We start from the raw sequence: 18,862 nt of genomic DNA on the forward strand, positions 1-18,862 counted from the left end.
TTATTTTTAAGATCACAATTTTTATCTCCAAAAGCCTACTAAATCACCGGCTGGCCATTAAGCTCTTTGTGATAATGACTGTTAGACTCAAGAATAAACCCTGTCTCCTGTCCCTGGCGAGCTAATATCTATTTGTGATCGAGTTCAACCAACTCAACATTAATATATATCTATGTGTTAAGATATTTTAAAAAATTAATGTCGACTTAAACATCACTATATATAAAACAAAACCACTTACTATTATTTAACCAATAGCAAATGTGGGCGTCCAATAACTTTTGTCTCTTCTCCTTGTTCTTTCACTTTTTATTTTATTTTTGGTATTAATGTTGATATTGGTGTCTGTTGGAATAGTTACTTTCACTTGCACTGCTGCACGCTTCTAACGCCGATATACGAACCTCATCTCGGTCCCTTCCCTCTTCTATCAAAAGCCAAGAACATAGGACAACACCACAAACGCAGCAGAAGAACAAAAAGCAACATTATTTATAACCAAAACACTATACTACTCTACTAAAGCAGACACATTCAAAGAAACATTAGAAAAAGAAACCAAGTGAGTCAGTGACTCAGGTTTACAAGTACTACTTCTCTGAACCCACAAAAAACCTCACTCTCCACCTTTTTCAGTCAAAAGAGTAACATGGGTTTTCCTCCATTTCTCTGCTTTCTCCTAACACTCTTCGCATTCTTTTCTCCACAACCCATATATGGAAACAATGAATTGCAAGCTCTTATGGACTTAAAGGCAAGTCTTGACCCTGAAAATGCTTTGCTCATTTCATGGACAGTTTCTGGTGATCCATGTGATGGTTCTTTTGAAGGTGTTGCGTGTAATGAAAAAGGTCAAGTGGCTAATATTTCACTTCAAGGTAAAAGGCTTTCTGGGAAACTGTCGCCAGCCATTAGTGGGCTTTCTCACTTGACGGGACTCTACTTGCATTATAATTCTTTGTATGGAGAAATACCCAGAGAAATTTCAAGTTTGATTGAGCTTACTGATCTGTATTTGAATGTCAATAATCTCTCTGGTGAGATTCCTTCTGAACTTGGTAATATGTCCAGCTTGCAAGGTTAGTGTTAGAAACTTCTTTCTTTATGCCTTATGTTTTGTTTGATTTTTTAGCATTTTTTAAGTAGCATTGTGATAAAAAGAAACGATTTTTACGTTTCCTTGTTAGTTATCTATATTTCTCTTCTAATGTTCTGAGCTCATGCTGGAAAAATTAGGAGCTTTGCTGTTAATACTTGATTTCTCACTGAAATTTTTGATATTATTTCATTTTAAAATATAAATTCTTGATTTCACAAGTTGAAACTTGGTCTAGTTTTGGAATTGTTAAAGATTAATTTCCCCCCCCCCCCCCCCCCCCCCAAAAGTTCACTCTAGTAGTTTATCCACTGTAAAGGTGGCATCAATCTTGGTTTTTGGGTGTTTACTTTCATCCTCATTTCGATTATGGAGTCTGTTTCTTATCAATTTATTATCTTGTTTCGGATTGTACAGTTTTGCAACTATGCTATAACCAGTTCAGTGGTAGCATACCCACTCAACTAGGGACTCTAAAGAAGCTCAATGTCCTCGCTCTGCAATCAAATCAGTTAACTGGGGCGATCCCCGCTAGCTTGGGGGAGTTAGGAGTGTTGATGAGGGTGGACTTGAGTTCTAATCATCTTTTTGGTTCAATTCCTTCAAAACTCGCGGATGCTCCCCTTCTTGAAGCCTTGGATATCCGAAACAACAAGCTTTCTGGCAATGTGCCTCTTGGTAATAAAATTTCTCCCCTACATTATGTTTGTTTGGTGAAATTATATCTTATGTCTATCGGAAACAACCTCTCTGTCTTTCAAGGGGTAGGGGTAAGGCTGCATACATCCTACCCTCCTCCCCAGACCCAACTTGTGGGAATATACTAGGTTGTTGTTGTTGTTGGCGGTGGTGAAATTATATCTTATCTGGTATTTTATTTTCTGGTTTCTGCAGCTTTGAAGAGATTAGTTGGAGGATTTCAGTATGAGAACAATCCAGGACTATGCGGAGTAGGTTTCCCGTCCTTGAGGGTTTGTACCTCTTTGGATCGCTCAAATCCTAATAGACCAGAGCCCTATGGAGGTGGCTCGAGTGGTTTATCAACAAGAGATATTCCAGAGACAGCTAATCTCAATCTAAATTGCAGCGGAAATGGCTGTGCAAAGTCATCTAAAACCTCACAGGCATCTGTTGTTGTAGGGGTTATTGTGGTTACTGTTATTGCATCTGCTATTGGAGTTCTTACCTTCACGCACTATAGAAGGCGAAACCAGAAACTCAGAGGTGGACTTGATATGTGTGATAGCCGTCTCAGTACTGACCAGGCTAAGGAGGTTAATAGGAAGAACGGTTCTCCACTAGTTAGTCTTGAGTACTCGAGTGGTTGGGATCCTTTGGCTGAGGGTCGGCGTTATGGTGGAGTTTCCCAAGAGGTTTTGCAGAGCTACAGATTCAATTTGGAAGAGGTGGAGTCAGCTACACAGTATTTTGCTGATAAGAATCGATTGGCTAAGAGCAACTTTTCGACTACATATAGAGGGACTCTAAGAGATGGATCACTTGTTGCTGTTACGAGACTTACCAAAATTAGCTGCAAGTCAGAGGAAGCCGAGTTTTTAAGAGGACTAAACATTTTGACGTCTCTGAGACATGAAAATTTAGTTAGGTTGAGAGGTTTCTGCTGCTCTAAAAGCAGGGGAGAATGTTTTCTCGTTTATGATTTTGTTCCAAGAGGTAACTTGTTGCATTACCTAGATGTGAAGGAGGATGACGCTCGTGCACTTGAATGGTCCACCAGGGTATCTATCATAAGTGGCACCGCAAAAGGTTAGTGTTTGAATAAACTCTTTTTTTGTTATATTTAAAGTGCATCACTTTGAAATTATATTACTTTTTGAGTACTTAGCATCAACAATTCAACATTGAGTGGTATTATGAGCAGAAACTGTTTAACATTTAAGATGTTAAGCATGCTTCTTACTAAAAGTCGGTTTGGTTAAACCCAAGAAAACAGAAAAGGCATTTCATGTCTTAATGGATAAAGAATAAGCATTCATATGTATTCTTGTCCAGCCAGATCATGAAACATTGAGATCCTTTATTGTTGCTGCTTTCTGACTTGCTCCCCCTGTACTATTTAGCTCAGCTAAAAATCACAAAAAGGAAGTTAGTTGCATATCAAGATTTTATACAGGACTGTGTTGGATCATAGATGTAGTTTTTACTATGTGTTTCAAGTCTTATCTATCTGTCTTACTAGCACGGGCGTACCTTAAAGTGTAAGGTTTTTCTCTTATATTGATTTGTGCTATTAAAAACAAGCGTAATACTTAATACAACTCTCGAGTTGGGCACTTTACTGTAGAGTGGATCTAACAAGGGGCTGCCCTTTAATCCATCTGTTATCTTCTTGAGCAGGGATCGAGTATTTGCACGGGTGCAAGGTGAATAAGCCAGCTCTAGTGCATCAAAATATCTGTGCTGAGAACGTGCTCCTTGACCAGCGATTCAAACCATTGCTTTCAAACTCAGGCCTGCATAAGCTTCTCACAAATGATATCGTCTTTTCAGCACTCAAGGCCAGTGCTGCCATGGGATATTTAGCTCCAGAGTACTCTACTACAGGCCGATTTACGGAGAGGAGTGATATTTATGCCTTTGGAGTGCTAATTTTTCAAATTCTCTCTGGCAAGCGAAAATTCACCAGTTCAATGCGTGCTGCTGCTGAGTCGTGCAAACTCCATGACTTGATGGATGCGAATCTCCGTGGAAGGTTCTCTGACCCCGAAGCAGCAAAACTAGCAAATATTGCTTTGTTATGTACACATGAATGTCCAGAGGAGAGACCAACCATGGAAACAATCGTACGAGAACTTGGTAATTTAGCTATCTTTTCCTAATGCTAATGAACTTCTTCCATTTGTTGGCTCTGGCAAATTTTCTTTCCTAACTTATTAGCTGGAGATTCCTACTAACCTTGCACGAGTATTGGGGTGGAGTGGATTTACACATATAGTTCTTGAAGTTCTTTGAACGTGAACCTCGACTCTTTTGTGAATGTCTGTATCTTGTATGCCATTTAACCTTAGAATTTCTCAGTTTGGAGGAATTTCCTGTCTTTCTCATGGATTATTATTATTCTGTTTGTAAAAAGAAGGATTTTCCTCCATTTACCTAGTATCATTGCTTTGTACTTTTCATTTGTCGCTTGTCCATGCTCTTATGTTACACATGCTGAAATCTTGTGCCCTGAGTCTCATATGCAAGGGGTTCAATTATTCAATATATGATGACTGACGTGGTAACATTTTTTGGACTACCATATCGTTTGGAGCGGCTTTGGGCACACTTTGGCCCAATAAAGCTGTGCTTGAATTCAGTGATTGTCATCGTAAAAACAAATATATGATGTGGAGATTTGCCTCTACTATACTTCTTTCACTAAGATAACCTGAAAAGATTAATATCCACAGTCCACACGAAAAAGATTAGCCCAAATGTAGGTCAAAACATCTCTCCATCCTAGAGTGGAGTTTCCCTTTAAGATTGATTCCACAGATCTAATCGGCAGAAAGAAACACTGGCTAATACTTTAATGGAGATGGGGCTTAAGCTGCACGGGACCTATTGCCTCCATATCTCCTTATGGTAGACTAGAGCTTATTCATGAGGATGATTAGCAGTTCTCATAAGAAAAGAGATTACTTATGCAATTACCTTGTAAGACTCAATTACATCTAGCAATGTAAGGTTTTTGTCCGGACGTAGATGTGTCTTTTAAGAAAAGAATACATAAGATCTTAGGAAAGTCTCTATCCTTCTCTTATGGTCAGTCCTTCTAATGAAAACTGTCACATGATAGATCTAAGAGGTAAAATTTTATACCAATAACAAAGTTGAGTGATTCTACTCGAATTGAAGATTGAAATGAATTGAGTAAAGTTTGAGCTTGTTTGATCAATCTTTTGTCATTTGCTGAGTCTTTTCAGAAATCTGTTAGAAATTCTGTCAAACTGCAGATACTTATAATAATATTGACAGTTCTCTTTCCTAATTTCCTCTCCATTTTTAGCATCGGATCAATATTAACTGATTTGGGTAATTACATTTATGTCTCCACAAAGTTATCAGATTAGAATACTGGATTACATTTTATATTTATCAAAATTTCTCCTCCCGCATATTTGAATCTTTGGTTATTATCCATGATAGCTGAAGTTTTGTACATCAAATAACTATTTACAATTCCAATCTACTAAAATTAGACTAGTTATAATGTATCAAGATTTAGGCTTCAACCACTCTCCTTCGAGGTGATTTTACTCTGTATACATGTTCTTCCCCTGTGCATTTATCTACCTTAACAATCCAATGTCCTCTATTTTCCATCCTCTCAGCCATCACCTTTTTCGCCTTTGCACCAATTCTGGTCAGCAGCAGCCCTTCTCCTATAGGCAACAATTGCGTACGCAAAGGGCTACTCCTCCACGACTCCTTGCAAAATGCATTATATCCCAAAACTATAGTATTCTTTTCCCTCCTATGTTTTCGCAACGATTCAAGAATCTCTTCATGTTTTTGGATATTACAATCCACAGCTATGAAATCAGCATCTTTGTAGTAATTTGGCAGCAGCATGTTTAGACTCTGAGCATTAGCGACAACAAATTCAAGGTGACTAGAATTTGTGCCTAGTGCCATTTTGGAGAGATATAATTGTTCTACGCCGTTAAGGATGCAAATTACGCGTCCTCCTGTTTGTTGAGCTGCTGCCACAAGTGCAAGGGTGGTGGAATCTGCAACATTTGCACAAGCAACTACCATAAGTTGTACATTATTTCCTGCTGCGAGCGCGGAGATGAACTCTGCTCCGTTTGGTTCTGTAGCTCTCTTTCCCTGAATCAGATCAACATAACATTAGTAACAAGTTGAGGAGAAAAAATCATTTGAAATGTATATCAGATTTCAGATATGATAAGTTCATAATTGTACTTACCATGTTCATGGTTTTGAGAAAAGCTTTAGTGGCATTTTCAGCAGACCAACAACCCATTTTCTGTTTCTTTGTAATTTTCTCTTGATTTTTTTTTCTTCCAATTTTTGAAAGAAGCAGAGAGCTAGAGATGTATTTAAGCCTGCTTGGGTTAGTTTGGTAAGGCATCTACATTTATATATAGGGCAGGTAGAACCTATGTCCATGTGGAATTTAATTAGTAAAAACTCTCAAGTTGGTGTTACAAAATAAAATATACTGGATATTAATAAGAAAGGACGGCTTTTTCTTTAATATTCATGGAATTCTAGATTCAGAAATAGAAGATTTTAATTTTGGAAAATAGTGCTAGGTCGTAAGATTTTGAGCTTCAATTATTTTATGTAGATTTATTTTCAATTATTACAAGTTGTTGGTATAAAGTAACGTGAACAGCATGTTATGACTGACTTAAGGCAACCTTCGTGGAGACTGCATTAACAAATAAAAAATACACAAAAGAATGACATGGACTCCTTTAATCTACATTTCAGATGCAAAAGCTTGGTGTGGAATAAATTGTGCTAATTAGCTGTAATGTACTTAGAGGGGGTGACAGTTGAAACTTCCTTCATTACGCAGTATTACCATGTTTTTAGGGATAAACAATGTGCTAATTGCTAACCAAAACCAGGTTCTTGTTTGAAGATTCAATATTGTAGGTTGCTGGGTTTATAGATAAGTTTGATGGATTGTAATACCACTCCAATTATAGTGAAGGGATTTTAGGATAAAAACTTAGTGATTTTTTCATTCCTATACAATATTGGAAATTTAGGGTGTGTTTGATATGAAGGAAAATATTTTTCGAAAAATGTTTTCCAATTTTTTAATGTTTGGTTGGCCTAAATATTTTGGAAAATATTTTTCTCGTGAACTCATTTTCCTCCAATTGGAAGAAAATATTTTCCGTATCAAGCGAAGGGAAAATATTTTCCAAAATTCTTTCTCAACCTTCCCCATCATATTCCCCATTCCCACCAACCCACCCCACCCTCTCCACCTTAAATAAAAAATATTATTAATAGTACTTTTTTTTTTTCATGTTATAGATAAATTTATTTTTTCATTTCAATAAATGAATATTTTTTTTCATTATGTAATTTTTTTTTCATTTCAACAAAATGAGTATTTTCTTTTCATGATGTAGAAAAAATATTTTCTTTTATTTCAATAAAATGAATACTTTATTTTCATGTTTTAGAAAGAGTTTCTATTTAGTTATGGAGCACAAATTTCAACGTTATTTTTGTGTAAAAAAGTAAAGCAGCACATTAGTTCCTTTGGGTCTGTGTGAATTTTTAGGACCCGTTTGGCCATAGATTTTGCCAAAATAAACTTGGATTTTAATTGACAAACACATGTTTGGCCATAGATTTTGCCTACATTTTGGCCAAACCCCAAATCCCAAATCCCAAAACCAGCTCAATAGCTGGTTTTGGGCCAAAATATCACTATTATATTTTTTTAAAATTGCTCCAAACTTTTGTATTTTATAAAAGAGCCCACAATTTATTATTTTGTAACGATGTTGCTTCGTCTTCTCGGTTATCAGATAGTGTATCATGTAGTTCATTATAAAAACGATAATTGTGTATCAAATTTATTTATGTTTAGGACTATGGTTTGAGATAATATAATGAATGTTATTGATAATGATATTATTGGATATTTGTGATAATTTTTAGAACTTGTGGGTATAAGTCATGTTTCATATTTTTCCAAACCAAACTTCACCCAAAACAGATATCCAAACACATTTTTATCTTCAAATCAAACTTCACCCAAATCAGATTTTTCAGAATAAATTTTGGAATCTATGGCCAAACGCTAGCTTAGAGACTTGGGGGGGGGGAGGGGGATGAGGAGAGTAGCATTAAAAAATATTTTCCTAAAATTTTTTTTCTACTCTCTAACCAAACACTAGAAAATATTTTTCGGAACACGCTTTTCACTCACCAACCAAACAAGGAAAAATAAGTGGTAAAATCACTCATTTTCCATGAAAATATTTTTCGTACCAAACACACCCTTATTTACTAAAATTGTCCTAATTTTGTATATTACCCGCCCTAAATAAAAATTGCTTATAATTTATATACAATTCATTATTAGTGCCTTAAATTAAGAGATTCAGTTACACTCTTTTTTTCCCTCTCATCTCCTCTTTCCCTATTCACTGCCACCTCTCTCCATATACAATCCATATCAGTGCCTTAAATTATGAGATTCAATTATACCTTTATCTTTTTTCTCTCCTCGTTCCAGTAGTACCTTATCTATAGTATAACAATTCCAATAATGTCTAACCACTGTGACGTAAAATAGTTCAAAACATAATTGAGAACCAAATCTTATAAAACTGTTTTAATAGCTTGAATCAGAAAGTAGCGCCAAACCAAAGCAATAGAGACACTAACGATAGACAGCACCTAAACCAAACAAGTTGAATGCCGAAATATTCAAATTCGATACATCTACAGCAATATATAAACTAATAGTAATTAATTTTATACAACTAATTATATAGTATACAATTTATCTACAATTTTCATACATTATTTTTACCCCATTAAAAATAACTGCAACGTCATATAACTTAAATATAATTTTTATACAAATTTATACAAATATGTTTTTTGTATGTATTTTGTATATAGTTTGTATATATTTTGTATGTGATGTGTTTCTTTGTTAGTTGATGTATCAAAAGCTCCGTCAATATTGAGCGTATAGCTAGCCGGTGGAGGTCGTGTCCAAGAAACAGGTTGAGTTTTATTATTTTTGGTAGTGGGGTACATATTTAAGGTAATTGATTTGGATTGCAATAGTAAGTAGGGAGGGGATGTGTACTGGGAGCTGTTTGTTGTCATAGACATTTTTGCCATACTACAGAGGCATTTTTGCAGTAAAAGAAAATATGGGGAATGTCTTCATTATGGTGTTGACATATTTTACAAGTAGCATCCAATGAAATATTTCTATTGTTGAGCAGGGAAGCCGTGGGTAATTTAGCATGTATTAGAAGCCGTAAGAAGTATTTTATTTTAGGCAAGGTGGTTAGTTTCCATATCGAAGCACACACAAGCCTAAAGACAGCTGAATATTCAATTCGTGTTCCAAGCCAACTCTCAATTCGTGCTTCAACTTCTCTATTTGTGTGTCACCTATAAAAGAGAACAAACTGATATTTATAAAGTTAGTAGAATAAGAAATAACTAGAGTTCTAATGCTTTACTCTTCCAGGGTGGAAGAGTTCTAGTTATCGTTAACTTCTAACTCCTCACTTATCTAGGATAAAAATTTTTTCAAGTAAGGAGTTCTACTCCTTATCAAATATGTAACCTTTTCGTTTAGGGATTATTAGAAATAACCACTTATACTTATCCCTTTCACGTGTATGCCTTTTGCTTGATTCTTTCTATCACCTGTGTATACTGTCCATGGACTTGGTTTACGCATGTGTTCCTTTGTCAATCATCAAAACCAAAATCGCCCAAGTCAATAAATTCCCTTTTTTGATGTTGACAAACTCTTTGCTTTTCAAAAGCATGGAACTTGTTTTAGCTCAGCTCAACATCAGACACAATGTCAGAACACTTTTTATTTAAAGTTACAAATCATCAAGGACCAGGTTTATTAGGTTATAAATATCACAATTCAACGCAAGACATACCTTATCTTCCCCTTTTGGCATCATCGAAAAGTTGCATAATTAAGTTAAGTAACCAGATTTTAGCAGATATCACTCATGGCTACTGGGACTACTTCAAATGCAATCATGGATTCAATTTTCTCTTTATCAATCTAAGGATATTAGTCATCTAAGAAATATTAACAAACAATTAGAGTAAAAGGAGTGAATTTCATTGATTGATAAGATCCTACCACAAAGCATAAGAAAAAAAAACATAGAACCATGAGCAAAAAATAGAGAAATCTTACTTGGGCCATTGGTTACAACTGGGCTAGGAAGGATTTAGGACTGGGAAGGACCATGTTCTTGGTTTTTGACTTGAAGCAGCTTCAACATATCTTCAAGAATACCATCATTCTTCTCCTTCTACTTTGCAAGTTCACACTTGAGATAGTCTCTCTCAGCCTTTATTTCAGCCAACCGTTTCTTTAGCTTTTCAATCTCAGCATTCTTAGCCATTTTCTTTCAGTATTTGAGCCTTCTTGCTTTTTTTGGTAGACCTAGTTCTTTTAGACACAACTGAGCCCTCTGCCTCAACCTCTGTTTCTTGAGAAGTCTTTCTCTTTTTGACACTAGGTGTAGGTACTTCCACATCCTCATATTCATCTTCAAGAACCAGGCTCATCTCCTCAATCTCGACCACTCCACTTGGCTTACCAGCCTTTTTTATTTCCTTTCCAAGCGATTTTATTAGCACTCTCAGCTAAGGCCCTTTTGACATTGGCCTCACTTTGCTTCTTCTGGCTCCTTATACTTTTTCCTCTTGTGGGAGGAGTTGCTACAGGGATAGAAGGAGCACTCTTTCTCTTTGTGCCACCCATGCCTTTTCCTGCAATCTTTCCAACTTTGCTCTTCTTCTTTTGATTGTAACTATCTAACACATTTTGCAGTAGATCAGGACTCTTGTATATATTAGAAAGAGAATAAAATAGTTAATGAAACAGTTTCCTTAACCTAACTAGCCCATAAACTGTATTTCTATCAGTAGAACCATCACATATCTCCTATGATTGTATCCCCATACTTTCATTCATAGTCTTCTCATTATCACTAATCTCTTCACTCCAGACCACCATTGCACCTGTCTCCTCATGTAATCCATAACCAATAGGTGAATCAAATCCACCCACTTGTTCTTTCACCCTTCCCCTCGCATCAGCCTCAACAAACTCGCTCTCTTTTTATTTTATTTTTTCATTTTTATCACTAATGTCTTCAATAACAACATTTTCCTTTTCAATACCAGCCATAGACCTAACCAAAATAAACCGATTCTCAAGATTTTTTACAATTTCAGAACCAAACTCAGAGGTGGAAAACTTAGAGGTTACCTGTTTAATTTCAGAAAAAAATAGTTTCCCCCCTCAGTCGCAGACCATATCATCAGAATTTTATGGTTCATCTACTTGACTAGTTTGTAGCTTCTCATTCAATTTCTTGGCTTGTTCTTTGCTTGCTACTATTCAATTATTTTGATATGTTTCCCTTTTATATAGCTCATCTTTTACCTTTCCTAGATCCTTTTCTACATCCTTTTCTAGTGACAGTTGTGTGTCACTAGCTATTTCTTTACATGTTCTTAACTTCAATTTCAGATTTTCATATTTAAGTTCTAGAACAGATGTGTCAAGTGCATGAACCTGGTTCTTCAACACAATATTTTTATTTTCAGTTTCACAAGCCCTAAGTTCCATGTTTTGTACTTTGCTTTCAAAATGACGCACTCATTTGACAACTGTTCTTTTTCAGAACTTATATCCTTAGATTCATCAATTAAAATTAGCAATAGTTTTGATAGTCTATCTTTAGAAAGGAATTTAATTTCATCCTTTAGGTCCAGAAAATTTATCTCAGATTCTTCATCAGGTTCATCTTCAGATTCTTAAATTGCTATAAGAGCTCGTTCATCAGCATTAGCATCATCATCATCATCAACAACAACAACATCAATGTCCCAAGCAGTAACTATTGCTTTGGATGGCCCTTTGTTGTATTTCTTCTTATCATGAACCTGTTCCTTCTTTCTGTTTCTTCTTTTAGATCTCTTCTTTTTCCACTCGACTTCCCATAAAGGACAGTTCTTGATCATGTGGTTCTTTTTACCATATTTAAAGCATCCATTAGTAATCTGCAAGTGATCTCTTCCCCTCTCATTCCATAAGCAATAGTTGTGATCATTGGATAGTGATAGCCTAGTGGTGGATTGCTCTTTACGGTTTACAGGTAGTGTACTCATCTTGATCTATTCCTAAGGTATTAGCCTTTTCAAGGATAAACTGATGTGATACCAATTAGTATTTTATACTTCAATACCACACAAGAGGGGGAGGGGGGAGGTGGAGGGGAGGAGATAATTTGTGTGGTCCCCAATTTTCGCGTGCACTAGATTATCGAAGTACAAGGTTACAGTTGCAGAATAAATAATGCAGAAAATAAAGAACACACAAAATTTTACGTGAAAAATACCCGGCTCAAAAGGTAAAAAAATCACGACCTACTACCTAGTAGAATTTTTCTCAAACACTTCACTACAATTCTGAGCCAACAATAAAATTTAGAACCTATTGTAAACCTAAGGATTAACTCTAACCCTTGTAGTAACCAGCCACATGCTGTTGCAACTACTTCATGTTAACTCTAACTTGAACAATACAATTCGAGTTTACAACCTCTTGCAAACCTAAGGATTAACTCTAACCCTTCTAGCAACACGCCACAGACTATTGCGACTATTTCAAGTTAACTCTAACTTGAATGATACAACTAAGTATCTAGTACAATTTGCTTCTAAGAAAGTTGAAAGGTACAGCTCAAAACGCTACTTCACTTGCAACTCTTTATGGCTCAGGTCAACATTAATCATTGTATGAATACGAAATGACCCTTGAATGATAGAAAGCATCAGAGTAGCGGGTTGTTCAGAAACAGAACAGCTCACAGTAAGCTTTGCCTCTGGATAACCAAGCAGAGATCTAGATCCAAATCATTTGCAAGCTTCTTCTCTAACAGAGAAACAACGTGCTTAAATTCTCTGTCCCCTGGTCTTTTGAGGCCCCATAATTAATCTTCTGATTCTGCAGTTGTGGTATCGGAGAAACAGAATTAAACTATTCTTCCCGCACGTTCTGTTATGGACCCAATAGGCTATAAAAGACACTTCTTGGAACTTTCTTTTTATTCTACTTTATTCTCTTTATCATATACCAAGAGAAATATGATATAATGATAATGCAGATGCAAGAAGATAGATTTGAGTCAATGCACAATACTATATGATTAAAGAAGCTGTGAGCTAATTATTAGGATGTTGTATTGGCAGTGCTAACTTAATGGTGAACATAGATGCACCAACTTGCTTTGTCCAATTGTCCTTAATTACTGTGGAGAAGTCAGTTTGACCTAATAGAAAACAAAGCGTTCGTCGAAAAATTATACTGTGTATATAAGATAAAAAATAATTTTATGTATACAGATTATATATTGAATTCACTTAGCTTTTTCATATTTACTTTTTTATTTTATTTTTGAAATCCCGTGAAAATCCTAACTCCGATACTACTATATTAGCTATCATGTTGCCACAGGCACACGTGTGTACAGCGCGGTTGTTCATGTGGATGAGTTGCAGATAAGCATCTTTTCCCGATCGTGTTTAATTAGCTTAGGGAAATTCAGTCAACATATACTGATCATGTTCATACTAGATTATTGGTTTGGTATTGCTCACCAGATTAGACGTGTAACCCTTTGATTAAGGAATGATATACACGAAAGAAGAAAAATAATAGTCAGCACAAACCAGAACGTGTAGTTGGTTCATACACAACTTGGTGAAAGTTGGCTGATGTGATCCAAAATGAAGAGTAGTTGATGAAATCCGTACACATATATTGAGGGGTAAAATTCACCCTCTGTCGTTTACGCCAGAACATATAAATTTATTATGGTTAACCGGAAGACATACTCCCTCCGGTCCATGATAAGTAATTTTTTGACTGTTTTTATACAGATTAAGAAATTCACTTTTTAACATTAATTAGTAATGAAATTGATCATATTAACATTTACTATCTCTTCACATAAATACTCCTAACACATACTCGAACACTATTTATTCCAAGTGCAATGTAAGAAAAAAATAATTAATTAATTCTTGAAATCTGAAAAGATCAGATATTTTGAACCACAAAAAAAATATTAAAAAATCACTTATTATGAGCCAGAGGGGAGTAATAAGTTATATATGTAATTATTTATTGATTTGATGTGAGTTACTAGTATAAGTATGTTTTCTCCGACATTGAGCCCCTTAGTTTGCGTGATCTTTATTATTCATCCGTAGAAAAATGAAATGTACCTTGAAGATGTTAACCATGCTACATCTCAAGTTACGACGAGAAATACTGAAAATTGGAGAAATATATATATATGGGTCGAAATGTGAAATTTGATAAATTTACCAATCGTGCTCCTCGTCAATTTAGGGGGTAAATTTCCTAAATGATCATATAACTTTTGTTTTTCACATAAAAATAATAAATTTTTTACCAACTCACACAAAAATTACAGTGAACGGAAAATACAACTTTTCAATAGTATTTTCTTATCCCAAGTTTTTTTATTTTTTATTTTCACCAATTCACATCGACAAGTAGACATTCTCTTGTACTCAAAAGTTTAGCAGCGATATACTGGTCATTTTGCGTTTCTTGTTTGTCTGAATACCAGATAATTAATCTTGGAAAGTTTTTTATGAGATTGATTTAGAATTCGACTACATATTAAAAAATGTACGGAAGAAGAAGCCCTGTAATTCGAATAATCAACATTTGCGTGATTCAAAATGACAAACTATATACTAATCAATATTAGGATTAATTAACATTGCAGCTATTCACAGTTCAAAATCATAGCCAACTACTAAGGAGAGAATCCAAATCTCAGCTTAACATTTGAGATCTATGGTGGAAAAATCTTCTTCTCCTATTCTACACTTCTATCTAACAAACAGAGTTCGCAAATCAGAGCCTATGCTTCAACTGGCTTTCCATGTGAAGACCTGATTCTGAACACATGCTCTTCCCCTGTGCATTTATCTACTTTCACAATCCAACGACTATTTTTCCCTGAAAATCCCAAATTACCACCTTTTTTAGCCACTCTATTTGTTACTAATAGTCCTTCTCCTATAGGTAACAAATGAGCATTGAAGCTTTGGCATTTCCACGAACCCATAGAGAGCGCATTGTATCCCAAAACACTCACATTTTCTCCAATCATTCGTGCTGTTTGAAGAATGCCTTCACAATTGTTGAGGTTGCAGTCAATGAGTACAAAATCTGCTTCTCTATAGTCATTCATTAGTAGAGTTAATGCGTCTCCGATGACAAACTCAACGTGTGTTGCGTTATCGCCTAGAGATTCTATTGATGGATTGAGTTTCTCAGCTGATTGAATGATGCAGATGACTCGGCCACCGGTCTGCTGGGCTGCAGCCACCAGAGCTAGTGCGGTGGCCGAGTCGGCTGCATCGGCACATGCAACAACCATTAGTTGTGCATTGTTGCCTGCAGCAAGTGCTGAAATGAACTCTGCCATATCTGGCTCCTTTGCTCTCTTTCCCTGAAAAATACCAAATGAATCCAAGATTAGAAAAGGAAAACAACATTGGAACTTGAAGGTAGAAAATATTATATGAATTCATTTTGAAAGCAGGTAGTAAAGTAATATTATGTACTAACCATTTTTATTGCTCTGAGATAGGCTTTGGTAGCATTTTCAGCTGACCAGCAGGCCATTTTTCTCGCTATATTTTGTGCTTTGAAAACTTGGTTCTGACTCTTGAGTGCTCTGGATATGTGTTTTTAGCTATATATATAGCATAATAAAGAGGGAAGTAGTTATGGGCAAGGAAGCATAGGGACCAAGTCATCAATGAAGCAGTGTCCAGAGAGGCAGGCAAAATTAACCAGATAAATTATATAGGCATTTTTTATATGCACTGATTGTAAAAAATGTCCATAATTTTAGCGTAACTTAATTTGTTGCAGTAGGTTGTATGTGTCACGAACCAAAACCCTAACCTGTCGTGATGGTGCCTATCGATGGAACTAGGCAAACCGATTTTTTTTTAAAAAATACTTCAAATATTCAACAAAATAAACCAAAAAGCTTGATATGACAGAGTTTTCATAAAACGGGAGTTAAACTCAAAAATACAACGCGGAAAAATAGCCCCAAACATCGGGGTGTCACCAAATCATGAGCATCTAACCAACCAGTCTAAGAAACAGTGTTTACAAGAGTCTTTGTCTAAATGCCAATACAGAAAGAAAGAAAGATAACAAGAAAGGAGAGGTAAGGACTGCGAACGCCGGCAGCTACCTCATGAATCTCCGATACTCAACCACGCACGAGATCAAAGTCCTCCGTGACCGGATACACCTAGATCTGCACATGAAGTGCAGGGTGTAGCGTGAGTACAACCAACTCAGTAAGTAACAAAAATAAATAAGGAACTGAGAAGGTAGTGACGAGCTATACAATTACAGTTCATTTTCAATAATTCCAGCAAGGAATAGACATGCTTTCACATCTGGCAGTTTAAGTCCAATTAATTTTATACAGGTAAAGTTCACATCGGGCCCACGTCTCGAAATCCGACAAAAGACGCAAAACATGAAAACTCATTCACTCACGAGTCTAACCATATCAAATTTACCCAAATCCGCTAACAAAATCCCATTTAAAACCTCAAAAATCTAACTCAAGAATTCTTCCTCTTTTTTTCAAATTGTTCACTCCAAATCACAAATTAGATGGTGGAATTAAAGGCATAATCATGGGATTTGACCAAAATTGGATAGGAATCACTTACCCCAAACACCCATGCAAGAATCTATCCAAAAATTGCCTTCTACCGAGCTCCCACTTCAATTTTATGATATGAACTCGAAACCCTCGTTTCTAATCTTGTAAATCTGCCCAGATGCACCTTCATCGCGGATGCGACCACCCTCTCGCGTTCGCGTGGACCAATCTGCTTGCCCCTCAACTTAACTCTTCGCGAACGCGAAGCTTTACCAACATCACCCTTCGCGAATGCGAGGCTCCTCTCGCGAATGCGTAGACCAAGGGCCTGGGGTCCCCAGCTACCTCACTCCTCTTCGCGAACGCGACACCACTCCCGCGTTCGCGATGCACACACAGACCACACCTTCGCTTTCGCTTACTCTTCTTCGCGAACGCGAAGAACAAAAATTCCCAGCTCACAAACACCCTTCGCGAATGCGAGGCTCCTTTCGCGAACGCGTGAGAGGAAACCAGAAAAACACAACAGCAAACATCAGCCATCAACCAAGGTCCAAAAATGATCTGTTTACCACCCGAAACTCATCCGAGGCCCCCCGGGACCCCAACCAAATATACCATCAAGTCCCAAAATATCATACGAACTTAGTCGAACCCTCAAATCATCGCAAAAAATATCAAACCACGAATTACACATGGATTCAAACCTAATAAACTTTGAAAATTTTAAATTCTACAAATGATGCCAAACCATACCAAACCACGTTCGATTAAACTCAAATTTTGCACACAAGTCACCTTCAACATTACGGACCTACTCAACTTTCGGAATCGGAATCCGACCCTCATATCAAAAAGTCAACCCCCCGATTAACTTCCCAAAAATTTGACTTTCGCCATTTTAAGCCTAAATTAGTTACAGACCTCAAATTCACAATTCGGACACGCTCTTAAGTCCAAAATCACCCAACGGAGCTAACGGAACCGACGAAACTCCATTCCGGAGTCGTTTTTACATAATTCCGTGGTCAAAATCCAAAGACTTAAGCTTTCGTTTGAAGGACTAAGTGTCCCAAAATACTCCGAAACCAAAAACAAGACCTCCCAGCAAGTCACATAAGCAGAAACAGATACGGGGAAAGCAGTAAATAGGAGATCCGGGCTAATACACTTAAAACGACTGGCTGGGTCGTTACATCCTCCCCCTCTTAAAATAATTATTCTTCCTTGAATGAGCATAGAGACATACCTGAAGTGGTGAAAAGATGAGGATAACGGCTGCGCATATCATGCTCGGTCTCTCAAGTCTCCTCCTCGACCGGCTGACCCCTCCACTGAACCTTTACAGAAGCAATGTTCTTTGACCTTAGCTTTTTGACATGCCAGTCCAAAATAGCCACTCGCTCCTCAACATAAGATAGATCCTTGACCAACTGGACTGAGCTGAAATCCAACACGTGAGACGGATCGCCGTGATACTTCCGGAGCATAGAAACATGGAATACTGGATGAACTCCTGCTAGACTGGGAGGCAAGGCAAGCTCATAGGCAACCTCCCCAATACGTCGCAACACCTCAAATGGGCCGATAAACCTCGGGCTCAGTTGTCCTTTTTCCCGAACCTCATAACACCCTTCATGGGTTACAACCAGAGCAGGACCCGCTCTCCAACCATGGATGCAACATCGCGAACCTTCCGATCTGCATAACTCTTCTGTCTGGACTGGGTTGTGCGTAGTCTATCCTGAATCACCTTAACCTTCTCCAGAGCATCCTAAACCAAGTCTGTACCCAATAATCTAGCCTCGCCCGGCTCGAACCAACCCACTGGAGACCTACACCGCCTACCATACAGAGCCTCATACGGTGCCATCTGGATGCTCGACTGATAACTGTTGTTGTAAGAAAACTCCACTAGAGGCAAGAACTAATCCCACGAACCCCCAAACTCCATCACACACACATGAAGCATATCCTCTAATATCTGAATAGTGTGCTCGGCTTGTCCGTCTGTCTGAGGGTGAAATGTTATGCTCAACTCCACTCGAGTACCCAACTCATACTGTACGACCCTCCAGAACCGTGATGTAAACTGCGTACCCCGCTCAGAGATGATAGATACCGGTACGCCATGAAGCCTGACGATCTCGCGGATATAGACTTGAGCCAACTGCTCGAAAGAATAGGTAGTCATCACAGGAATGAAATGAGATGACTTGGTCAGCCGGTCCACAATCACCCAAACTGCATCAAACTTCCGCTGAGTCCGTAGAAGCCCAACAACGAA

General features: G+C 37.2%; 3 protein-coding genes across 3 annotated transcripts; 1 reads left to right on the forward strand and 2 right to left on the reverse strand.

Annotated features, from left to right (window-relative positions):
• The first annotated feature begins 331 nt into the window (after nucleotides 1-331).
• LOC104089858 (LRR receptor kinase BAK1) lies at nucleotides 332-4,236 on the forward strand. Its single transcript, XM_009594861.4, has 4 exons — nucleotides 332-1,079; nucleotides 1,514-1,774; nucleotides 1,991-2,863; nucleotides 3,455-4,236. Exons 1-4 carry the CDS (start codon nucleotides 650-652, stop codon nucleotides 3,934-3,936), a joined length of 2,046 nt encoding a protein of 681 aa, XP_009593156.1. The 5' UTR covers nucleotides 332-649; the 3' UTR covers nucleotides 3,937-4,236.
• Nucleotides 4,237-5,217: 981 nt separating this feature from the next.
• On the reverse strand, nucleotides 5,218-6,197 carry LOC104089857 (uncharacterized). The gene is made up of 2 exons (XM_009594860.4): nucleotides 6,033-6,197; nucleotides 5,218-5,932 (listed from the first exon to the last, which is right to left on the reverse strand). Exons 1-2 carry the CDS (start codon nucleotides 6,195-6,197, stop codon nucleotides 5,324-5,326), a joined length of 774 nt encoding a protein of 257 aa, XP_009593155.3. The 3' UTR covers nucleotides 5,218-5,323.
• Nucleotides 6,198-14,584: 8,387 nt separating this feature from the next.
• LOC104089856 (uncharacterized) lies at nucleotides 14,585-15,658 on the reverse strand. Its single transcript, XM_009594859.4, has 2 exons — nucleotides 15,507-15,658; nucleotides 14,585-15,387 (listed from the first exon to the last, which is right to left on the reverse strand). The coding sequence occupies exons 1-2, from the start codon at nucleotides 15,561-15,563 to the stop codon at nucleotides 14,794-14,796; spliced, it is 651 nt and encodes a 216-aa protein (XP_009593154.1). The 5' UTR covers nucleotides 15,564-15,658; the 3' UTR covers nucleotides 14,585-14,793.
• Between the last annotated feature and the right edge of the window lie 3,204 nt (nucleotides 15,659-18,862).

This window comes from Nicotiana tomentosiformis, chromosome 3 (assembly GCF_000390325.3).
Source record: "Nicotiana tomentosiformis chromosome 3, ASM39032v3, whole genome shotgun sequence".
Classification (NCBI taxonomy): domain Eukaryota; kingdom Viridiplantae; phylum Streptophyta; class Magnoliopsida; order Solanales; family Solanaceae; genus Nicotiana; species Nicotiana tomentosiformis.